Consider the following 24,379-nt stretch of genomic DNA (forward strand, 5'->3'; position numbering starts at 1 on the left):
GATTGTATGTTTGTATGGAATATTTATAGCCAGAATCTTTAATTGGAACTCATTTTTCTAAGGCACCAGGCTTATAAAAGAAACCCAGGGGGACCACACCAATATTGCCTGGGACCAATGAATGATATTCCATACTGCCCAGTATCCAGTGGACAAATTGGGGTGTCTTAAAATTCAGGACCACACAGTCACCTGGCAGAATTTTAGTGTCTCTTCCAACCCAACCTACCCTTCTTGCCATTTTGAATTCCGCAAACAGTCTACCTGTTTCACCAATCCTGGATCCCAGCCACGCTAAGGATTTATTTCTTAACTCCTGCCAGGGTTCGTGCTGGTCTACTCTCAGTTTTGGGACGTTGGTTAAAATCACTGTGTATGGTGTAGCGGCAGGCGGCAAGTCCAAGAAAGGAGCAGTTTGTGCAAGCACAGGATTTACAGCTGAGGCTACGTTGTATCTACTAGCGTCTTCGATATTATGATCCGCCAAAGTTTACCTTCGATGTAAGTGACTTGTGATACTACCCTGCGATGAAAGCGCACAATCGTCAAGATGTCTAGTATTCGGCTGATTGTTCTTAAGATTTGGTGTGGGCTTAGCCTTGTCCTTGTTTGGCCGGTTTATAAGTGCACTAGGGTTAGATGAAGGCGCTTAGGAGGTAATCGCGTGTTCCGGGTGTTTAAATAGGAACTCTTCAATTACACCAAGCCTTGTAATGATGTTACTTAGGGATTCCCTGAGAAAGGTATCCATTGCCTCTATCTTTGTTTGAATTGCCAGTAAGCTAGTCTGAGTTGGAACATGGGAGGGGGTTGGTTCCAAGCCACGGGTTATTTTTTTGTTTTTTTTTGGGGTGGGCTTGTTAATTCCCTTAGAGCCGGGTTTCGGTAAGATAACCTTAGCCCTCGATGTTGGTTCTACCACTAAGCATGAGGTTGAAATCGGATTTTTTGATCGTTTGGGGGGTGGCTGTAAATCACCATCCTGATCAGTAAAAGATATGTGGTCTGAAATATCTAGAACACACCCATTACTTACTGCAATATGGTCGTCTATTAATTGTTCACGTTGGTTCAAAGGTAAGTCCCCTGAGCAAACTGTGGCGACCGTGCCATCACGGGAGATGGCTTCTTCAACCGACACAATTTGCTCCTCCAGAGCTCCCATAGTACCCGTTAGGTAGTTTAAAATAGAAGCACAAGGTCCCTCCCCCGCTTTCGTCTGCTTCTTAAGCTGAGAACTTACAGCTTTTCTTTTTACCATTATAGCGAAGATGTATCAGGGAAGCTAGAGAACTAAGGTGCGATGTGACAGTCGGTATAAAATAACAATGCCACAAAGTGGAATCTCAAGTAAAATTAGGATTTCCAGGCAGAAAGTATTTAAGTAAACATAAGTATAAGGATACAAAAAGCAATTTGGCATGCACCTCGAGACCGGATCGAATAACAAGGATTTCTATCGATCATACAGTCAGGCAATTAGTAACAAGATGCATAACAACCACTTAACTGGCAGAACATGAATGTTGAATGATTGAAGAACCAAAGTCTACGGCCCAGCCCAGTCTATGCCTGGCTATGATGGGCTAAGACGGGCCCGAAGCGGGACCGCCACCGTCCATTTATCTGCCGCCCAGGGACAAGGGTCAAAGTGCTGGGTGCCTTCAGGTCAGGGCCTCGAGATAAAGTGCAAGGTGCGTTTTCTCCTCCGCGGTATCACTCAATCTCCATGAGAAACTGCCATTGAGATTGGACTTTTTCACTCACGTTGTGTCCAGGTCTCCCAATTAAGGACACGCAAATACCAGACAGCTGAACCACGCAATCTGGTGCCTAAGTTTCTAGAGTTAGTCTACCTCCAATTTCCAGAGGAATGTGCGTGCTTATCCTGTGAGGCACAAAAGCTCACTGCTCATGCCTATTCAACTGCTAAGTGAAAGAGATCCATGCACTATTGTTTCTCCAAACAGTTAGAGTCCTTTAAGGTTTCTTAGCAGGAAATTGCCTGTTATATCCTACATAAGGAAAGCGTTGCCTACACTTCCTTACATTTTGATTTAACTGCAGTCACTAAAATACTTACAAAACAGACAACACTCCTGTGTTTTTAAGGTCCAAGTCATTAAGGTCTTCATTGAGAGTTTTATGGGGCAATATCTACGAAAACGCCCATGCCCCAATGTGGAACAGAATTTAAAGGATGGAATATTGTGTGCGTTTGCATTTTAATTGGAAAACATGGAAGAAGGCATCTTAGCCAAAACGCGTCTGCTGTAATTAAAAGAATATCAGGCTACCCCAATAGTGCTGCTGCTTGAACTTTTTTGGGAGCGTACATAGTTACGTTCGCACCACCCTCACAAACTACAGACTAGCACCTGCCCGAGTTTGGCACAGGAAGGTGGGACTCTGTTTCATGTTATATGTATGCATATATATATCAGAAGGAGGCAAAAAAAGGTCAGCGATGAGTAGAAAGAGGCAGAATAAAATTGAGAAAGCAGCAGAAAGAGGCAAAATAAAGGTCAGAAATTAGCAGAAAGAGGCAGAATAAAGGTCCTAAACAAGCAGAAAGTGGCAAAATAGAGATCAGAAAGAGGCAAATTAAAGGTTTGAAACTACCAGAAAGAGGCAAAGTAAAGGTCAGAAAATAGCAGAAAGAGGCAAATTAGAGGTCAGAAACAAGCAGAAAGAGGCAGAATGCAGATCAGAAAGTGGCAAAGTAAAGGTCAGAAATGAGCAGACCGAGGCAAGATAAATGTCAGAAACAAGCGGAAAGAGGCAAAATACAGGTCAGAAAAGAGCAGGAGGCAAAATAAAGGTCAGCAACGAGCAGACAGAGGCAAAATAAAGGTCAAAAGTGAGCAGAAAAAGATAAAACATGATCAGAACCCACCCAGGTACTCATTCACCCACTCACAGAAGACCTCAGACACACTCACAGCCACTCACAGACCCATTTACTCATGCACCCACTCACAGATGAGCTCAGACATGTACACCCACTCACAGACAGCCACTCATGCAACAGCTTACAGAATCACTCATACTCTCTCACCGACTCACAGATCTACTGAGGCTCATGCACCAACTCACAGACCCTCCCATAGACTTACCACCCACTCACAGACCCACACACTCCTATACCTCCTTACAGTCGCATTCATAATCTTTCACACCCACTTACAAACCTACTCATACACACAATGAGACACTAATGCACTCACTTACACACTCCATGTCAAAGCGTAGTGGTTACAGTTAGGAAATAAAATTTAAAAAACCTTACAAATTCACGTAAAAAAAAAACGAAGGTTACAGGGACGTTATAGTTAGGAAATAGAACTTTAAAAAAACATAGAAATTCACTGAAAAAACAAAGATTACAGGGTCTTTATAGTTATGAAATAGAATTTTATAAAACCTTGAAAATTCACTGAAAAAAAACCTAGGTTATAGGGACTTTATAGTTAGGGTAAGATTTCACAGATACAAAACCAGTGAAATTCAGCAGTTCTAATTACCTGAGCTAACTATAACTTATATCCCGCAATGCACTGCTTATGACCTCATATATTACACCACTGATGACATGGTCAGTGACATCACTGATGACATCTTGAATTACATTACTGATGCATCACTAATGGCATCATCCAGAGAACCACTCACACCCCCACCCCATACAACCTCTCAAACAACCACTCCCACAGTCCTTCACATACCCATTCACACACCCAAACCAGTATTCACATAACCAATCATTTGTCAATAGAGCCACTCACACAGCCACTCACACACCCACTAACTCACCCATGCAGCCACTCAAGCAGCAAAAAAGCACTCACACATCCAGTTATACAGACATACAGATACTTATACACATCACTTAAACACCCTTCCAGCCACTTCCACAACCACTTAATCACCCATATGAAAACTCAAGCAGCCACATACTCACCCCTACAGGTACTCACACACTCACCAATACAGCCACTCACACTGCCGCTCACTCACCAAAACAGCTACTCACCCCCACTCACTTACCCATGCAACCACTGACACAGCCACTCAATCACCCATACAAGCACTCCCTCACACACCCACAGAACCAATTACATACCCATTCCCACACCCTACAACTACTCACACACCCTTACATCCACTCACACAGACATTCACTCTCCAATACAGCCACTTACTCACCTTTACTCACACTCAAACACATACTCACTCACTCATACAGCAACTCACACACCTACTCCCTCACCCATACAACCACTCACACAGCTACTCAGTCATCCATACAGCCACTCACACACCTATGCAGCCACTCACACCGTCACTAACTCACCCACACAGCCATCCTCTCACACTTTCTCACTCTCCAATACAGCTACTCCACAGCCAATCACTTAACCATACAGCTACTCACATACCCATACAGCCACTCCGAAATCCGCTCATATACCAATAGTCACACAGCCACTCCGATTAGATACGTTAGAAATAGTATGACTAATTACTAGTACAGAAAGAATAGTCATTTAATTTAAGCTGTAGATTAGTATACAATTTTAAGTGTCACAAACTTTTACGAAACACACTCACAGGATTATGTCATTAGTGATGTCATTTGAGATGTCATCAGTGATGTCACTGACCATGTCATGAGTAATGTAACCTGTGAGTTCATAAGCAGTGCATAAACAGGCGTAAGTTATAGTTAGCTCAGGTAGGGGGCGCTAGGTGGCGCACTGGTGAATGGCAGCCTCTGCGTAGGGCTCCCGCTGTCCGGCGGTAATTATCCGTCCAATTATCCTTATTTTGGGCACCTGGGTTCCGAAATTGAGAGCGGAGCTTCGGAGAGGTGACCGGAGGGTACTGGCCGCCGTTGAGAGGAAACGGACGACCGGTGCCGGAGAACGACGCCTCGTTGTCGGCAGCGCGAGAGTGGCGTTGGAAAGCGGGGCTGCATTGCCGGATCACGCTGCTAGGAGAGGCCGGGGCTGCGATAACGGCTGCGGGCCGTGGAAGCTGGGACCGGGAAGAACGCATCAGAGGGACACGGCGCCTTGGCGGTGGATGCGAGCAGGGGCGGATCAGGAGCTGGAGGCGCTCTTGGACGGAGAGACCTGCCCCCCCCCCCCCCCCCCCCCCCCCGGGCGCAGTTTCTTGGCCCCTTCCCGGGAGCAGTGCGCTTTCGAGGGGCGCCGTGTGGCGGAGTGCATTGGGGGAGTCGAGTGACATCTGGACTGCAGAGGGGCGAGTGGTATTGGCCCCCCCCACCCCCCTGTCCTGGGCATTGTGGATAACTTGGAGCGGAGGGCTCTCAGTCACCGAGGAAGGCCGGTCAGGAGCACGGATGGGCGAGTGAGCAGATAATGTGCTGGGACACTGGGCCTGGCGGGACTGGATGCCAGTGAGTGCGGTGGAGACCCCAGGAGGTGATTGGGAGCACCGCGACGAGTGTGGCCTCGCTAGTGACCGCAGAGGAGATCGGGTGAGCTGTGTTGGACGGCGGCGTGTACTGCACGTGGGTTGCTTCCCTTGGGAGTTGGTGCGGCTGCCGGCTGACAGCGGAGACCGGTGAGAGTGCGCGGAGGGTGCAGCTGGTGGCGACTGGACTACTACACTGCGCCTGGGTATACGGCGAGCTTGTGCGCACTGTGGGAAGTGGGACAGTAGCTCCTGGGCAGTGCGGAGGGAGCATCGGCGCTGCTTCTGGTCCCGAGGGGACGTCTGCTGCCGTTGGTGGAGTGGTCTGATCGGAGATCAGGATGGGCAGGACGGATGCGAAGCAGCCCAAACTATCGTTTGAGGCTAGTAAGACGCCGCTCAAGGTTGTGGAGGAAACTCGTGGCCCAGCAGAGCCTACGGTGATGGCGGGAGGATCGGCGGATGCAACGCCCAATTTACAAGATATCTTGCGAGAGATGCGTCAAGGGTTTGCGACGATTGCCGATAAAGTGGATAGAATGTCGTCCCGCATGGATGCGGTGGTGCAGAAGTTGGACGTCCAAGAGGAAAGGATAACGGGGGCGGAACAGCGGATATCAGACACTGAGGACACGGTGACACAACACACCTCACAGTTGTCTAGAATGGACAATCTGCTGCGCCTCATCGCTGCTAAGAATGAGGATTTGGAAGCGCGAAGCAGACGGAATAATGTGCGCATCGTAGGTATTCCGGAGTCGACGAATGTGGGCAAAATGGAGGAATACGTGGAGAAGATGTTGGCGACAGCGATTGGATCGGACGTTTTTTCCCCCCACTTTATTGTGGAAAGGGCGCACCGTGCCCTAGGCCCCAGACCAAAACCGGGAGCGGCGCCCAGGCCGATTATCGCCCGGATGCTCAATTATCGTGACCGGGATGCCGCCTTAAGGGCCGCACGGAGTGCGCGCACGCTCTCCTATGATGGCAACTCTTTCACGCTGTATCCCGATTTCACTCCGATGGTGCAGGAGGAACGTCGGAAATTTATAGCGGTCAAGACGAAACTAAGAGACTTGCAACTGGATTACGCATTGCTTTATCCGGCGCGCCTGCGGGTCACGTACCAGGGGCGACAGAGGTTCTTCACGAATCCTCAGCTGGTGGAGGACTTCATTAAACAGTACAAGCGCTCCCATAGATCAGAGGCTGGAGAGGAGAACGACGTGGACCCCAGGCGTGAGGAGTTGCTGGATAATCAACTGTGAGTGGGGAGACTGTAGCTGGTATATTAGACCACACGTGCGGATGAGGGGGTTGCCAGTGGGTATGGACTGGGATTCCTGGATGTGAGACATTGCGCTGGGGGTTGGATGGGACCTGGATGCTGCGTGGTAGCGAGCATGGTGGGGAGGCAGTGGGTTGCGGGGCCGATGCAGCAACAGAATAATTTTAAGGCTGCACACGATGTGGCACAGAGTTGGTAGCTGCTGAGGAAGGCAGTGCTTTGCTTAATGTGGGACCCAGGTGGATCTAGTTCTAGCGCCGGACGCCTCCTCGTTTCGTCGAGCCGGGCTGCACAGTGTGTGGCCGGGCTGGCGTCTCTGAGGAGGGAATTGGTTGTGCCACCTAGGTTCGCTTCCTGATGGGAAACACCCCTGTACATGTTTGGGGGTTGGGGAATGTACTTGCCCTGGCGTTTGGGGCAATTGTGGGTGGGGAGGGGGGGATACAGGACTGGCAGGTTGGGGTTTGCTTCAGTGGGAGGAGGGTGGGAACGGGGGATGCTGTTATGGTTTGTATGTTTGTAGTTCCAGGTTGGGCGAGAGAGCTTAGCACAGGGTATGGGGTATTGGTCTATGGAGGAGGGCGTGGGCTGGAGTATGATGCGCTACTGACAGGGTCACTTCTGACAATTCGATCTGATGGGGGTGAGAGGGGCTATTGCTGGGTGGTAGGTATCCGGGGTGGTCATGGCATGCAGTTCTGGGTGACTACTTTGGATCTTGGGAGTTTAACGACGCATGGCTGACATAGCGTGTAAGTCAAAAATCACTGTTGTAACCTGGAATGTCCGGGGGTTGAATGACGCAAGGAAATGTAGGAAGGTGGTGGCTTATCTGGAACAGCATAAGGTGCAAATCGCATTGTTACAGGAGACGCATCTTAGTCCCCGGGCCACTTACACTTTTGCGAGCAAATGGGCCGCAGTGCGGAGCTTCTCCTCGTATTCAGGGTATGCCAGGGGCACGGCGATACTGATCAAGAAGGCGGTGCCGTTTGTGAAGCTAGGTGACCTCACGGATAAGGAAGGGAGATTTGTCTTGTTGTGGGGCAGACTTGGAACGGATACGGTCACGATCGTGAACTGCTATGGGCCAAATGTGGATACGCCTGCCTTCTTCACCATGCTATGGGGCAAAATACTGAACATGGGTTCCATGCACATTATATGGGGGGGTGATTTTAATCTCACAATGGCCTCCGGGATGGACAGGTCAGATGGTAGCCCGCAATATAATAAGGGGGCGCGGGACGCAATGGCGGGAATAGTGGCAGAAGGGGGACTCGTAGATAGTTGGAGGTTTGTGCATGCTGGAGTCCGGGAGGGGACACACTTCACAACATATGCCAACTCGTGGGCGAGGCTTGATTACTGTTTTCTATCTACTGGCTTGGCGGTGGATTTAGGTCGCGTGACGCATTTGCCACGGACGTATTCAGATCACTGTCTGGTATTGGTGCAGGTGGCACTACCGGGATACGGTAGGACGGCTCCCAGGTGGCGTATGCAACCCTCGGCACTTTTAGATCCGGTGTTCCAGGCAGAATTGGGGGAGGAGATAGCTGAGTTTTTCCCCCGCAACAAGGGGTCGGTGGACAGTGTTGAGACCATATGGGAGTCGTTTAAGGTGACGGTCAGGGGGTACTACATGTCTAAGAGCTTTGGTGTACTAAAAGCAATACAGGGCTGGCTCACCAAATTGGAGGCGGAACTAGCGGAGCTGGAAAACAGGATGGCCCAGGAACCGATGGGTCCGCTCCATAAGGAATTCCGAGAGCGACTCACGCTTTACGAGCAGGCAGCAGAAAGGGAGTCCAAATTCAGGGGCCGATATTGGCAAGCCCGCCGATACTGCGAGGGAGAGAGGCCGGGTCGCGCCTTGGCGGAGATTGCTCGGCATTCAAGGGGACCCACACACATATTGGAGATTCAAGAGCGGGGAGGGAACCTACATCAAGACACGAAGGGGATATTAGGTCAATTTATTGAGCATTATGAGGAGTTATATGAAGCCCGCAGTGGTGGGGAGGCGGTGTTTGGGGACTTTCTGGATGACGTGGCGTTATGTTGGTTAAGCGATGACCATAGGCAGTTTCTCGGAGCTCCATTTGAACTGGATGAGATACGGGAGGTGATTATGTCTCTGAGTAATAGTAAGGCGGCGGGGCTTGATGGATTACCAGCGGAGTTCTATAAATGCTATATAGATGTCATGGCTCCGGTGCTTCGGGAGGTGTATGAGGAGTCACTGGAGGTGGGAGTGTTGCCGGGGACAATGAGGGAGGTGCTGATTACCTCGCTGTTGAAGCCAGGTAAAGACCCGGCAGAGTGTGATTCATATAGTCCGCTCTCTCTAATCAATTGTGACGCGAAGATTCTGGCGAAAGTACTGGCCACTAGGCTCTCCCTGCTTATGACAAAAATTGCTCTTCCAGATCAGTCAGGGTTTGTCCCGGGTCGCTCAACGGCTAGTAATTTGCGTACGCTTTTCTCCTTGATCAATACGATAGCGCCGGAACTGCCCGTGGCGGCTGTATTTCTTGATGCCACCAAGGCATTCGACTCGGTTGAGTGGAATTACCTGTTTGCCATCTTGTACAGGATGGGCTTTCCCAAAATATTTGTTGCATGGATTAAATTGCTCTAAACGGACCCGAAAGCGAGAGTGCTGATTAATGGTGAGGTGTCCGATTCGATCCCGCTGACTAGGGGTACCAGGCAGGGGTGCCCGCTCTCCCCATTGCTATTTGCTATTGCGATCGAGCCTCTGGCGTGCCGTATCCGCCAATTGCATAAGCAGAGCGCCTTTAAATGTTACCAAAGGCAGATTGATGTGTCTCTCTATGACGATGACCTAACGTTGTATGTGGTTGATCCGCAGGCTAACCTTAATCCGTTGCTCCGCGACTTTTTGGTGTTTGGGCGCCTGTCGGGCATTCAAATAAACTGGAAGAAGTCGCAATTTTTTCCCCTGACGCCTGCAGTGGGCCGCTTTCCCCTGGACTACCCGCTTGAATGGTGTGAGACGGATCTCAGATATTTGGGGGTTCAGATTTCAAAGGTCCGGGAGGAGACGTTGAGACTGAATTATGGTACGGCCATGACTCAGCTGGCAGAGGATGTTACCCGCTGGGTGTCTCTGCCGCTTACCATGGCGGGCAGGGCCTCGCTGATTAAGATGGTGGTATTACCTCGCTTTTTATATTTCTTCCAGAACATTCCGTAGTATCCGGGTGCGTATTTCTTTCGGACGTTGCGCTCCGAATTATTGCGGCTGTTCTGGGCTGGTAAGCAGCCTAGACTGGCATGGTCAATTATAACTCGGCCGTACGAATGTGGCGGGTTTGATGTTCCTGATTTTCTAGAGTATTATTTGAGTGCGCAGGCCCATTTTGCATATCATTGGTTTGCGCCTGCGCCATTTCTACCGCAGCTGGCGGTGGAGGACTGGCTGGCCCGACCTCTCCCACTGACGGGACTTCTTCAGGGCCCAATACGCGCCCTTGATACGCCATTCACTACGGTGCCGTGCACGGTAGATGCGTGGCAGCGCATACTACGTCGTCTGGCGCTTGACTTTATGTATGCTCCGACCTTGCCGCTGGTTTATCACCCGGACTTGTCGCTATTGCAGGAAGGAGGGTTCCGGGGGTTGTGCGCTAAAACAAAAATTCGGCATTGGGGCGACCTCTTTGTTGGTGGTCGGTTCAAGACGAAAGAGCAGCTGTTCGGTGGATATCCGCCTACTCTGCTGGATGTTTTTTATTATGTCCGGCTGCGGCAGGGGCTGCGGAAGATTTTGCCGCGCTTCCCGGAGGAACCTGACATAGTGAGGCCTTTACAAGTCCTGCTTACATCTACGGATGGGCGGCATTTGGTCTCTCAACTGTACAGCAGTATTCGAGCGCACACTGAAAGGGTGGAATGTAGAGCGCTCCAGCAGTGGAGAATCGAACTAGGCAGAGACATAACGGAGGAGCAATGGACGTATTGTTGTGGGCTCACCTCCCAGATATCCTCCAGTAGCCGACTGTGTATTATCCATTACAAGTTCTTGCAGAGAATGTATTACATGCCTTTTAAAACGCTTAGATTTCGGCTTTCGGACAATGACAGGTGTGAGAGATGCCATGCGGAAGGAGCAGATTTCCTGCACTTGGCGTGGTTGTGTCCGAGAGTGGCTGACTACTGGTCGCAGGTGCATACAGCATTGGCGGCTATGTTGGGGGATGCGGTGGAGTCTGATCCGCTTGTAATGCTATTAGGCTATACGGTATCGATACCTAAGCTGACTCGCAAATTGGGGAACATTGCGTTATTGCTGGCAAAGCGGAGAGTTGCATGTCGGTGGGGCAGAGGGCGCGCTCCGAAATTTAAGGAATGGATAGGGGATCTCTTGTATTGCCAGGAGCAGAGTGCTATATACGCCGAGACGCAACCATTACATAGCAGAGCTAGTGATATTTGGGACCCGTTTAAAGAGTATTTGGTGGCGTACACTGCCTCCGAGGCGGGGGAAAACCAGCTGCAGGTGGTTGCTGATTCTGGGGCTGTAGAGGTCAACTAAGGGGGATATGATTGTTTGCCCTTCAAGGCTGCGATGCTTATGGACTGCCAAAAGGGGTTCTGCTCCTGGCTATGCACGCCTCCAGATTGCAAGTAGCGCACAGTGAAGCTGCGCCTCAGGTACAAAGTGCTTAGCTCGTTGCCCAAGGCTCATGGGGCATTTCATAGTTCTACTGTCATGTTTGATCAACGGGTATTTGCCGCTGGACCTACGGGTTGTCGGCCACATGGCTGTGTATAGGATGGGGGAAAATGTGGGGAAGTGTTTGTTGGAGCCGGCCCGTGAGGTTGTAGGCGTGAGACGTATGACTGTGTCAGATAAAAATAAAGGTTTTGGAACTTTAAAAAAAAAAAATAGTTAGCTCAGGTAAGTATAACTGCTTAATTTCACTGGATTTGTACGGGTGAAATCTGAGTCTAACTCTATAACATCCCTGTAACCTTTGTGTTTTTTCAATGAAAGAAATATATACATCTCAAGATACTTGTCCCACTTCACATTTTCTTATAATTTTCAGCCTTTCAGTTTCTCTTCAGGTTTCAATTTATTGAACCAAAACCAAGCTATTTTGTAGCAGAGAGCCATATAGGCACAACTCATATATTTACTAATGTACTATAACAATAAAAAAAAAAATGAATCTACAGCTTCAGTGAATTCATAAATCCCTCTCACGTGTCTTGTTAAGAGGCAGAACAGCACCACTGTATGGTTTCCACTATACCAGACTTGGCTCTCTTTACCAGACTTGGCTCTCTTTTGGCTATAGGCAGGGCATTTGTGAGTGACCTTCAGAATGTTCCAGCCTTGCACACAAAGGGACTTGTATTCCTAAGCATGCTGGAACCCTGGTCACAAAAGTTATTTATTACCCAAAATGGATTATCCTTAAACACCAAGGGGCACATGTCTCCCAAGATGCTGTATTCCTGCACACAAAGGGTTGCTTATCACCCTAATGTCCTCTGTAGTTGCACACAGTGGAGCATGAGCCCCCCAGCATGCTCTATCCTTTCATGCAAAGTGTTATGTATGCAACAGCTGGCTGTAACCTTGTACAGAAAAAAGTATGCATCCCACATTGTTCTCCATATTTCCTCACTTAGTGACATGTATAACTCAATCATGCTCTATGCTTACAGCCTTAGAGGACTGGCCTTGCACAGAGGGTTATGAACTGAAAATGCTTTGAAAGTCTCACTTAATGTCTTTTTTCCCCCTCAGGTATTGCTGACTATAGACCTCAAGAGGGCGAGACCATCATTCTAAGGCTGGCAAAGTGGTAGCGGCAGGCCAGAATTCTTAAAGAGGATAACTCCAAAGTTAAACCCTTCACCCACTCCTTCCAAGAGAAGTGCTCTCTTTGCTGTGTTCCTGTTTTTTTCACCAACAAGAGAGGCATAAGAATTGATGTGCTTAAAAGAAGCAGAAAGGTGTTTCACTTCTGTACAGGGCAATGGTTCTCCAAAAGAGGAATCTCCGGTCTGTTATGTGTGAATTATTATGGGCTATTATGTTGGTGTTGCCAAACCTCAGTTTACGAGACAGCAGATGGACAAAGAAGTTATGGAGCTACCCTATTTAAAAAAACAGACATGTAGGAGAGAGGATCCAATTTGGAATATTATCTTTTAGGCTCATGGTGACACCTCCTTATATTTTGCTCACTCGTCTCACTCCTATGCAACATATTCCCCTCACAAAGGAAAAGCTCTGTTCACATTTAGTTTTCCCCTGCCAAAGTCCTCAGGTAGACACGATTACAGTCAGCAGCGGCCCGAGCAGGTAAGAGTGGTGGGGTGGTAGGGCCAGGTGTGGGGGGGATTTCGACAGAGGACAAGGGAAAATGCATAATTTAATTTAATTTTCCCACTGGTCGTCTGTCGAAATCCTCTCCCACCCAGCCCAACGCCCCACCGCTCTCACCTGCTCGAGCCGCTGCTAATTACATTGGTCGCATGATTGTGACGTCGGCCTTGTATAACAGTATATTGTTTGTAAGAATCTTATGATTTGTTTCTCCCATTGACAGAAGTTGTTTCAGATTTTTATGAACCTTAGAATATTGACCAGGGATTTCATGTCACTGTCCTTTGATTATACTTATTAAAGTCCCTGTCAGGTGCCACACTCCATTTTTTATTATATCGGTAAATAAAATCCTGCTGCTATCTATGTTGTTTTCCGTTGAAGAATATGCACAGAAAAAGAAGTGATACTTGGAAGAGGCCAAATTAACATTATGTGATAATCGGAAGTGCAATCACAAAAGAGCCTTTATTCTGCAGGTTACATTATTATTAATTATGTGCAAACAAATGTGTACGTGCCAGTAAATACTACAAGTACACAATTGATAATGCAAGTGCCAGAGTGATTTGAATCGTGTGTAGGCTGGAGGCCCAGCCATGGTGCCCTTCAGGTGGTGCCAGTCTTCCTCACCACCTGAATTACACAATTAGCTTAATCTCCCCAGTAGAACCCTCCCATTAAATTTCAGAGCATAGACATTTCCATCTCTCCCCAATATGGCCGACTTCCTTTTCCTGTATATTGACCTACAAAAGGAAGTCAAACTCACCCCACTTCCTATTCTTGTTCATTCTGTTGTGCAGACTCTTCAAGCAAGTAAACAGGTAAGTGGGATGAGGTCGCTCTATTGGAAAAGGGAATAGCCTGTATCGTAGATGTCAAACAATGGCCTAAGCCGTGGAGACCATTGGCAGTTGTGATGGGTAGGAGCTTCTACTCCTGACTTCTCTTGATTCGCTTAATGCAACCCATTTGACTCCTGCTTTTGGATTCTCTGGCAGCCCTATCATAAACAAAAGGCTTGTAGGGTCCTCCCTCATCATGGTCCTCCCATTACCACAAAGCAAAAGCTAGAAGGCTGCTAGGTAGGTTGGAGCTCCCACCCATTTTATTCCTGCTGTGACCCATTCTAAACCTTTAATTTGGTACTAAGGGTTTACAGAAGGCGAATTGTGGGAGCAGTTGCTCCCACAGACATATCATATGGAGAAAGAGCTAAAACAATGCCTGATTAACAAGTGGGAAATGGAGGCTCATCATAACATGCTCTGATGTACACCATAAGCGATTCAGTTTTAGAGAATCCCCAGTGCATTGATGCTTTATGAAGGTGTGCATGCTTGTTCTCCACAGCTGGAAGTGGGGCAGGGCTGGAGATCGGTCCACGAGGTGTGTGATCATCGAGGCCATAATCATTTTGGTCCTCATGAAAGAGCCCTTAGCCTAAAGGCAAAAAGAGGCCAGTGTAAGGGAGAAGACTGCAGTGGGCATTTGAAGCTATACTTGCATGCGAGGGAGACTACTCTGAGCATTTGAAGTCCTAGACATGGGGAGACGCAGTGCCTGTGGAGATTTCTAAAACCATTTATGGGTTTGAGAGGCCAGAAAGTCGTGATGCTGGAGCTTAAGAGACAAGGGGACTGTTGGTTTAATAAGTAATTTAATGTTGCTTTTCTGTGCAAGTACCTTTTTATGTCATAAATTTACAGTTTCCCCTGGAAAGCCTTAAGTTTTTCTTCACATTTTCAAATATACATCCATGGATAACTGAAGCTTTGCTTACAAAAGACTTTTGAAAAGCGTCTCATTATAAAGTTTACTTGTTTATTACTGCTAATTTGAGTTTCCACACCTACTCTGGACTGCATAGTAGACGCAACAAACTCCCAGTGTGGCGGTGGGAGTCTTTGTGGAAAGGAGGTGATAGTCGAGTTGTGATATTCTTGAATTACAACTGAAATGATTTGTTATCTGTATCTGTTGTGGATCTTTCCGTAATAAAGTAGGCATTACTCAAAACAGCATTAACCTTGACAGACTATGGGCAATGCTGGATTCATATATGTTGGACAGATATGTGGTGCTGTGTGTTGACTGGCATCCTGGATCAGAATGTATCAATAAAGCAGATGAGACACAACAACTGTTGGGTAATCATAGTTTGCGGAGAAGCAGCTCACCTTCCAGCAGAATAGAAGGACCACTGATGGGGGTAAAATGTGAAATCTTTCTCAACAAAGATTCTTAAGACTGGGATTAAATGGGTTACTTGAAGGCAAGAAGAAAAAATAAAAGCTTCCTGAAGCCATTTTCAAAGAAAGTATCACAACCAACAATTCTGCAGTTGTGTCCATCAAAATGACAGTGCTATAAGCCAGGTTGAGTATTCAGGTTGTCACTGGTCTTCCATCATTATCTAATTCTATTGGATGAGCTCTGCCATACATACATAGAAAGCAGATGTACCTCCTGCGATCCAGTAGATTTTTGTCGCTTGAAAGAAGACCTGGGCAATTGATCCTAAAATAACTTCAGAAAGATGGGGCAAAAAAGTCACTTGCAATCAGGAGAATATATTGGAATAATACAATCTATCTGAAATAGTGAAACATGTATCTTCATCCTCACTGTCAGATTAAATCTCTACTGGGCACATACCCCTTACCTGCCAAGAGGCACTGTGCAGCCTTGAATCCACCACCCTGCAAATAAGGCCATGAGTCTGAGGAGTATGAAAAGTTTGTGTATGGAACGTTTTGTGTATGTAAAGTTGTCTGTGGTTGTTATCATTTTGATGTGGTTTCTGTTAGGAAACAATGCAATAAAATACCAGTAATTTACTAGTTTGTATTCACACTGTGCTTACTAAAAATGGCTATAGTAATGTAAGTGTGACTGCCTCCCGTATGCCACATCTCAGCTGAAAACCACCTCTTAAAGATTGCCCTTTGCGAAGAAGAGCGACCTGCCTACTGGTTTAGGTTTCATTTTAACTTTGCAATATTGAAATATGGGTTCCTTAAATGCACTGCAAATACAAGATAATTTAGACAAATTAAAATGTATACAAACAATTGATTAAGCCATAAATGTAAAAAAGTGTGTTTATAGCAAACTAAAAATATCATCAGCTAAGATCAAATTATTATGCTGTATGGTTGTTAACCAAATCATCAATGCGTTAGATCAATTGAACAAACCTGTACAAATAAATTGAAAATTGTTTTTACTTGTCGTTGTAATTGATCTCTTTTTTAAATATATTTTCAAACTAAAGTTATTACTTAGACCTCCATGCAACATTTGAAGGTTTTATGGATTTTACACAAATTTAGGGTGTGTTTCCAGATCTTGAGTATGGTAATTAGAGATGGGGTACAGCATATTGTAATGGGGTTGCCATGCTGTGTTATGCACTTATACCGGTAGAGTAACCATGGTTGTTAGCTGGTGGCAGATGAACCTTCCATTGCTGATACAATTTTACTGCACCCATTGTTTGTATTTCCCACAATGTGAAAAAGCTTTATAAACGCTGAAAAGGATGGAAATTGAATTTTTGTTCTGTTTGGAAATATGCTGTGGGGTATAAAATATATTTTTTCAATGCTGGGTCACTCCACATGCACATCACTGCTACACATGTTGCTCAGTGTAATATAGGTGGCCTTCTCATGCCATCTCATCTCAGATACAGTCTAGCGTTCTGGAGTTTTGACCTGCCAGCCATTCTATGTTAGTCAAATTAGTTCAAAGAAAGCAAACCAGCAGTACAACACCTAGAACGCATTATGTCATCACATAAAAGCTCTGTCTTGGTAATTGTTTCAGTGTTGATGTGGGGGAAGTGACCAACCTAGTGAAACATGACAAAGTGAAGTGGATTTCTCTAAACATGTTTTATCCTGAAGGTGCAAGAAAGCTTGATGGTCCCCTAAAGTTAAAAAGGCAAAAAATATATAATGTGGCACAACACTAGATTGCAGGAGTATACATAGCATGTGGATCTGCAGCACTACACGCTATAAATAGATGCTTACAGGGTAAGTAACATGATCCTTTCTCTCCATTATATTTGTTGCACTTGTAGATATGATAATATACTCTGTGGTCTGTCCTACTTTCCTACTTGTTGCGGGAGTTGTGAAGCCGGAGATGGCCATTGAGCTGGCTAGAAGCCCTTTCTCAAGAGGAGGCAAAAAAGGTTAGCCTTCTTAGGCATCTAGTGCAAACTCACTCCCTCGAAAACATAGGCATAAGCAGAGGCCCAGGCACGGAGAACCAATCACCCTCCTTTTTATTTAAATCCTTGGAGAAGTATTGTTGAAAGACTTCATAAGCCCTGAAGGAGGCAATGCTTGCCGCAGGCGTGTGTGATGCCCTTGTTAGGTCCTGGAATGACATGAAGTTGCAATCGAGTCTCCAGACCTGTTGCAGTCACAACCTCCAAGAAGGAACACCCATCACTTGCCTGAGAGGAGGTGTCTCTATAGTAAAGGACAGGGTAAATGTAAAACGTTTGTTAAACTTGAAAAAAATAGTAACAATATGTTCGAGGCATGTGAGCTGTAGATCACATGCTTTGCATACTCCTGCCATCTAGTGTTGGGTCCAGATGTTTGCCAGTTGTTTTTGTTTGAAGAAGTCTTTACAGTCACAAGGTAAGGTGACTCCTCCTTTTGGTGATTGTGCGCATGGGCATCGACTCGATTGTTAGATTGTTTTTTTCCGCCATCGGGTTCGGACGTGTATTGCTACACTCTGGATTAAAACCGTTCTTCGGGTTCCCTTTGGTGTGCAATGCACTCTACCCGCGTCGGTATTGTTTCGTACGCGTATCCCACTTCTCTGCGTATCGTATCGGTTGAAGAACATTTCTATTTCGATCGCAAAACTCGTGGAGGGCCGTTGGGCCTAACCACGTCAGTCCACCTCGCAGTCGATCGAACGGACTCAATTCAAATTCTGTCCTCGGAGCCATTCAAAGTATCCGCAGACCGACTCACACTAAGTGTGCAACTTGTGCTTCTCTCTGGAGCACAACGAACAGGACTGCGACGCGTGCAGGTCCCTTGACAGAAAAAAAACACTGCTCGATCGTCGAGCTCAACATCGTGAAATGCAAAGCCAGAACATTGAATACACACCGGACAGCTTCGCATCCGAGCAAGAAGAATTCGATGTACAGGGGGCTGAAGAGGAGTAGGAAAAACCTGTATCTATTCCGGAATTGGACTCCGAGATGGAAGACGACATACCGCAAGGTCAACGTCCTGTGAGTACCAAACAGCCCTTGCCCCAAAATCCAATTCAACCCAAACAAAAGGTTTCGCTTCCACCTCTGCCTTCGGGCCACGGTCGACACCGAGAAGATGTTTCACTGCCCCGCCTCCCCAGTCGGCACTGAAACACATCGCTAAGCCTTCTGGCTCTGGATCAAGTAGCCCAAAGTCAGGCCCTAGACAAAACCTTCGGGCTCGAAGCCAAAGACTGCTTCGGGCCGAAATCCTCATCGTCGAAATCGAAAACGGTTTCAAAACTCAGACCTTCTGCGCCGAAAAGTCATTCCATCGCGGCACTGAAGTCCTCAGTGCTGAACTGAAAAATTTTCCTCTATAGCTACAGGATCAGATTTTCAACGCCCCACCTTCCAAATCCGACTCAAAACAAAAGGAACTTTACATTAATCCTGATATAGAACATATTATTACTAAACTGCCTCAGAAGCGCAAACCTGAGTCAGAGGACATACATTATACAATTCCTTTAAAGAGGAAGAATGTCCATACTAATCCCTCTTCTCCTCCATCTCCACCACGTTCCCCTTCACATTCACCACCTTCTCCAGCATTAGAACATTTACTTATCACACCAACTAACTCGCCACCACCACAGCCTGATGATGCTGATGATAGAGGTACTCCTTTACCTGTAGATCCCTGGAAAGACTACAATACTGACTCACCTACTGACAATGATCCAGACCTTTACCCTGCAAATCCTTCCCCTCCTGACGACAATGTAGGGTATTTAGAATTACTTGCTACAGCTGCAGAATATCATGGGGTACAACTACATAAAGAATCCCTAGAAGAGTATTTCTTGTTCAAAACTCAGTAGTACACATAGATCTAGTCAGACTCTCCTATGCTCAAAGGCATGATGAGACATGCCGATGATATATTTAAGGACCCTGTTCGTGCTCGTATTCTCACTCCCAGAATAGACAAAAAATATAAGCCTGCTCCGTCGGATCCAGTCTTTATTAAGGGGCAATTACCACTAGACTCACTGGTTGTCTCTAATGCTTGTAACCAGGCCAATTCCCAAACCTCGGGGATGCCCCCCCTCCAGACAAAGAGTCAAAATTATTAGATGCTTCTGGTAAGCGAGTACCTGCCCAGGCAGCGAATCATTGGTGTATAGCCAACACCCAGGCCCTATTTGCCAGGTATGATAGAGCGCACTGGGACGAAATAGAGCTATTGCTCCAATATCTCCCAGATGAGCACAAAGCTAAAGCTCAGGATTTAGTACAAGAAGGAAAGCTCATCTCCAATTCCACTATTCGATGTGCTTTAGATGCTGCTGACACCGCAGCTAGAGAGATTAACACTAGTGTGTTACTTAGGAGGCACGCCTGGTTAAGGATTCCCGGGTTTAAACCTGAAGTCCAACAATCCAGTTTGAATACTCAGTTTGATAAAAAGCATCTCTTCAGGCCCGAAGTAGATCAGGCTTTGGAGAAAATGAAAAAAGACCCTGAGGTAGCTTAATTAATGGGAGCCCTACAATCTCTTTCAAATTGTGGCTCCTTTCATTGCTCCTTCTACCGTGGGTGGTCCAAGACCACATCTTCAGACAATACTGTTGCCTCATACAAAGGCAACAATCAATCTTCATCCTCAAGAGGCTTCTTTGGAGGAGGATACAGATAACAATGGCAAAGGTAGGGGCAATGGATCCACACCACGTAATTCCCCTTCCCCTAACACTCAGTGACTTGCCTACCCTTCATTTAACACATGTCAGGGGACGTCTTCTACAATTCCTCCCCATTTGGCAATCCATAACTACAGACAAATGGGTGTTAGGAATTATCCAACATGGTTACAGCCAGGAGCTTACCACCAACCCGTCAAACATTCCACCTCGATCGCACAAAATTTCACCAGAACATTTACACCTGCTCAAACAGGAAGCCCAGTCTCTCTTGCTAAAAGGAGCCATAGAGACTGTATCGTTACAATATCAAGGGTCAGGCTTATACTCCCTGTATTTTCTAATTCCCAAAAAGGACAGCTCCTTGAGTCCTATTCTGGGCCTCAGAGAACTAAACCCCTACATACTGTCAGAACATTTCCACTTGGTGACACTTCTAACAACTGCTAATCAACAAAAGAGGGGACTGTAGGTCTTTTTATAGTGGTCCAGCATACATACCCTATCAATTACTTTCCCGGTGCCGGCAGAGAGGGGTAGGTGACTCGGCCCATTTCCTAAGCGGATTGGTGAGTAAATCAGCTTGCAGGCAATGCCCAGTCCTTGTGCCAGAATGCTTTACAGAGTGGGGTTGTGATCGGTGAACTTTGCTACACTGCTGTCACCAAGCCGCTTCATCCACAGTTGGATAGCAGGTGAGTCCCGAGGTGGTGGTAAAGGGGACGCACGCCGACCGTGGGGAATGCTTACAACCCTTGAGGTAACTTCCCTTTGTGTACGGATTACTAGCGACCTGACCACATACCGCGCTAAATCTCATCCCTGTACCGCTGTGAGATGGTAGCAGGATGGGGTGACAAATGAGCTATGCTCCCCCTCCGTCGGCTCAGTCATGCGATGTGCACAGGGGTGGTAGGGACACCAATGCCCTTGCTTTTTTGGTCAACTCACTGTCTTGCCCTTCATGTTTCTTGACACCATGTTTTAGGTGTCCTGATACCCCATCGGACACTGAATGAACCAACACTTTAACTACAGATAGGTGAGTGGAGTGATATCCCTATCCACTCAGACAACTATTGCGTTTTTAATGAGCAATTCCCCAACATCATTTTAACATAGTTTTCTGGTTCTTAATTTCACTAAGATAGGTCACCTATCTTTTTGGGGGTCATCGCTTAGCACCCATTACATTGTCACGTTCCACCCAAATTGTGACGTTGTCTACACTGGTGGATGTTCACGAGCACATTTGGACATGGAGAGAGAGAGAGAGAGTTGAGTATACCATGACCTGAGCACTATCGAGACAGCTGCGATTTCATTCTGCATCTCTTTCTTGGGTCGTTCTGTGATACTGTGTGTACTTCACTCGTAGTGCTGATACGTGGTAGGTACAATCCACACCCACCACACTGTGTAGATAGTTCATCCACTAGGTCCTGAAGAATTGCCATGGCTCTCTCTGACCACTAGGCATGAAACATGTTGACCTGTAGAGTTGAGCATAGCTAAACTGAACCATCACGTCAGATAGCTGCCACTCTGTTGTTATTTTTTTTTTTTTTTTTTTTTCTGTTGTTATTTTTAATCAGGTGGATAGCCAGCCTGATTAAAAGTCTTTTTGGACTATCCAACCTGTTTTAATCACTTTACTAACACATCTACACTACCTAGGCCCCTCACACCCACTGCACCAAGGCAAGGAACAAAAGATCTCCGCTAAAGAGCCCCTTTATGGGTGCCCGTCGGTTATTGCAGTGCCGACCCGAAGAGGAGCAGGTCCATATGATGAAGCATGACACCTAGCTGGCTGGGTGTGTGAAGACCCTAGTTCCGACAGGAGGAATTCCCTTCCTCCCCTACGCTGACGGAACACATACCCGGGGGCTTTCAGACTCTCCTCTCACTTGTCCGATCATTTGAGGAACTGCATAACTTTTGTTAGTACTTTAACAACTGCTCCCACTTCTACAGCAGGGTGACTTTATGTCTACTCTAGACTTAAAGGACACATATGTCCACATTCCAATTCATCATACTTATCGCAGATATCTCAGATTTGTGATAGCGGGTCAACATTACCAATTCAAAATCCTACCGTTTGGAGTCTCTACTGCTCCCAGAGTATTTCCCAAATGCCTGGCAGTAGTCGCAGCTCATCTGAGAAGATAGCATATCCATGTCTTCCCATACCTGGATGACTGGATCATCGACGCCAGCACTTATCGGAAGTGTCTCCAACACACTCCAGCCACAATTCACTTACTACACAAACTAGGGTTTACAGTGAACGCATTGAAGTCTCAACTGCCGCCTTCCAACACACAAACCTATCTGGGAGCCACCATAGACACTCAAACAGCTCTAGCCTCGCCCAATGCAGCCAGAATTCTCAGTATTCAGTCTCTTCTCACTCAGTTTCAGCTCAGCCAATCATTACCAGCAAGAGTCTTCATACAACTGCTAGGAATGATGGCGTCTTCCATAGTGATTGTTCCCCATGCAAGACTTCAAAATGCGTCCTTTTCAAGAATGCTTAGCAAGTCAGTGGAACCAGTCGCAGGGTCAATTCACCGATCTAGTGTTAGTAGATGGCCGCACCCATCACTCTCTGCAGTAGTGGAACCCACAAAATGTATCCAAAGGGCAGTCCTTCATCAATCCTGTTCCACAGACAGTGCTAACAGCAGACGCATCACTCACTGGTTGGGGTGCTCATTTACATGATCACGCAATACAAGGGTTGTGGAGTTTAAAGCACAAAAGTCTCCATATAAATCGCCTAGAGCTACTAGCAGTATTTCTATCACTCAGAGCCTTTCAAATTCACCTCAATCAATCAATCATAGCATTTGTAAAGCACACTACTTACCCGTGAGGGTCTCAAGGCGCTGGGGGGTGGGGAAAGCTGCTACTGCTCAAAAAGCCAGGTCTTGAGGAGTCTTCTGAAGGTCAGCAGGTCTTGGGTCTGCTGTAGGTGGATGGGGAGGGTGTTCCAGGTCGTGGCGGCGAGGTGGGAGAGCGATCTTCTGCCGGAGGTCACTCTTCGGATGCGGGGGACTGTGGTGAGGGTGAGGTCGGCGGAGCGGAGCTGGTGGGTGGGAGTGTAGAAGCTGAGTCGTCTGTTGAGGTATGTTGGTCCAGTGTTGTGGAGTGCCTTGTGTGCATAGGTGAAGAGCTTGAAGGTTATCCTCTTGTTGACGGGGAGCCAGTGCAGGTCTCTCAGGTGGGGTGTGATGTGGCTGCGGCGAGGGATGTCGAGGATCAGGCATGTATAGGCCGAGGCTCCTTCGTAGAGGGCATTTCCTTGGTCCAACCTGGTGCTGACGAGGGCCTGGGTGACCGTTCTTCTCGTTTCGGTGGGGATCCACTTGTAGATCTTGCAGAGGGTGTTGAAGCAGGAGGAAGAGACGGCGTTTACCTGCTTAGTCATGGAGAGGGTGGAGTCGAGGATGACCCCTAGGTTGCCTGCGTGGTCGGTGGGTGTTGGACCTGTCCCCTGTGCGGTCAGCCACCAGGAGTCGTTCCAGGCCCAAGGGGTGGATCCGCGGATGAGGACCTCCGTCTTGTCAGAGTTCAGCTTCAGTCGGCTGTTCCTCATCCATTCGGCGACGGCCTTCATTCCTTCGTGGAGGTTGTTTTTGGCAGTATGGGGGTCTTTGGTGAGGGAGAGGATCAGCTGGGTGTCATTGGCGTAGGAGATGTTGTTGAGGTCGTGCAGTCGGGCGATGTGGGCGAGCAGTGCCATGTAGATGTTGAACAGCGTTGGGCTGAGGGATGAGCCCTGGGGGACGCCGCAGATGATCTTGGTGGCTGCGGAGCAGAAGGGGGGGAGGCGGACACTCTGTGTTCTGCCGGAGAGGAAGGAGGTGGTCCAGTCCAGGGCCTTCTCTTGGATCCCAGCACTGTGGAGGTGTGTATGTAGCGTGCGGTGGCATACCATGTTGAAGGCAGCTGACAGGTCCAGGAGGATAAGGGCTGCGGTTTCTCCATTGTCGAACAGGGTCCTGATGTCATCGGTGGCGGCGATGAGGGCAGTTTCGGTTCCGTGGTTGCTGCGGAACCCGGATTGGGACGGGTCCAGGATGCTGTTCTCCTCGAGGTAGCGGGTCAGTTGTTTGTTGACTGTCTTCTCGATGACCTTCGCCGGGAATGGGAGCAGGGAGATGGGCCGGAAGTTCTTGAGGTCCTTGGAGTCCGCCTTGGGTTTCTTGAGTAAGGCGTTGATCTTGGAGTGCTTCTAGCTCTCCGGAAAGGTTGCTGTTTCGAAGGAGATGTTGATGGCTTTCCGGAGATGGGGTGCGATGGCAGTGCTGGCTTTGTTGAAGATG

General features: G+C 47.5%; 1 protein-coding gene across 1 annotated transcript in view; it reads left to right on the forward strand.

Moving 5' to 3' along the window:
- TCN2 (transcobalamin 2) overlaps nt 1-16,332 on the forward strand; it is a 185,417-nt gene extending 169,085 nt beyond the window's left edge. Inside the window, exon 10 of the mRNA XM_085633558.1 lies at nt 12,516-16,332. Coding sequence (XP_085489684.1) covers nt 12,516-12,577 — 62 coding nt within the window. The 3' untranslated portion in view covers nt 12,578-16,332. The remainder of the gene's footprint in view (nt 1-12,515) is intronic.
- The last annotated feature ends 8,047 nt before the right edge of the window (nt 16,333-24,379 follow it).

The sequence above is a fragment of the Triturus cristatus genome, chromosome 11, assembly GCF_964204655.1.
Source record: "Triturus cristatus chromosome 11, aTriCri1.1, whole genome shotgun sequence".
NCBI lineage: Eukaryota > Metazoa > Chordata > Amphibia > Caudata > Salamandridae > Triturus > Triturus cristatus.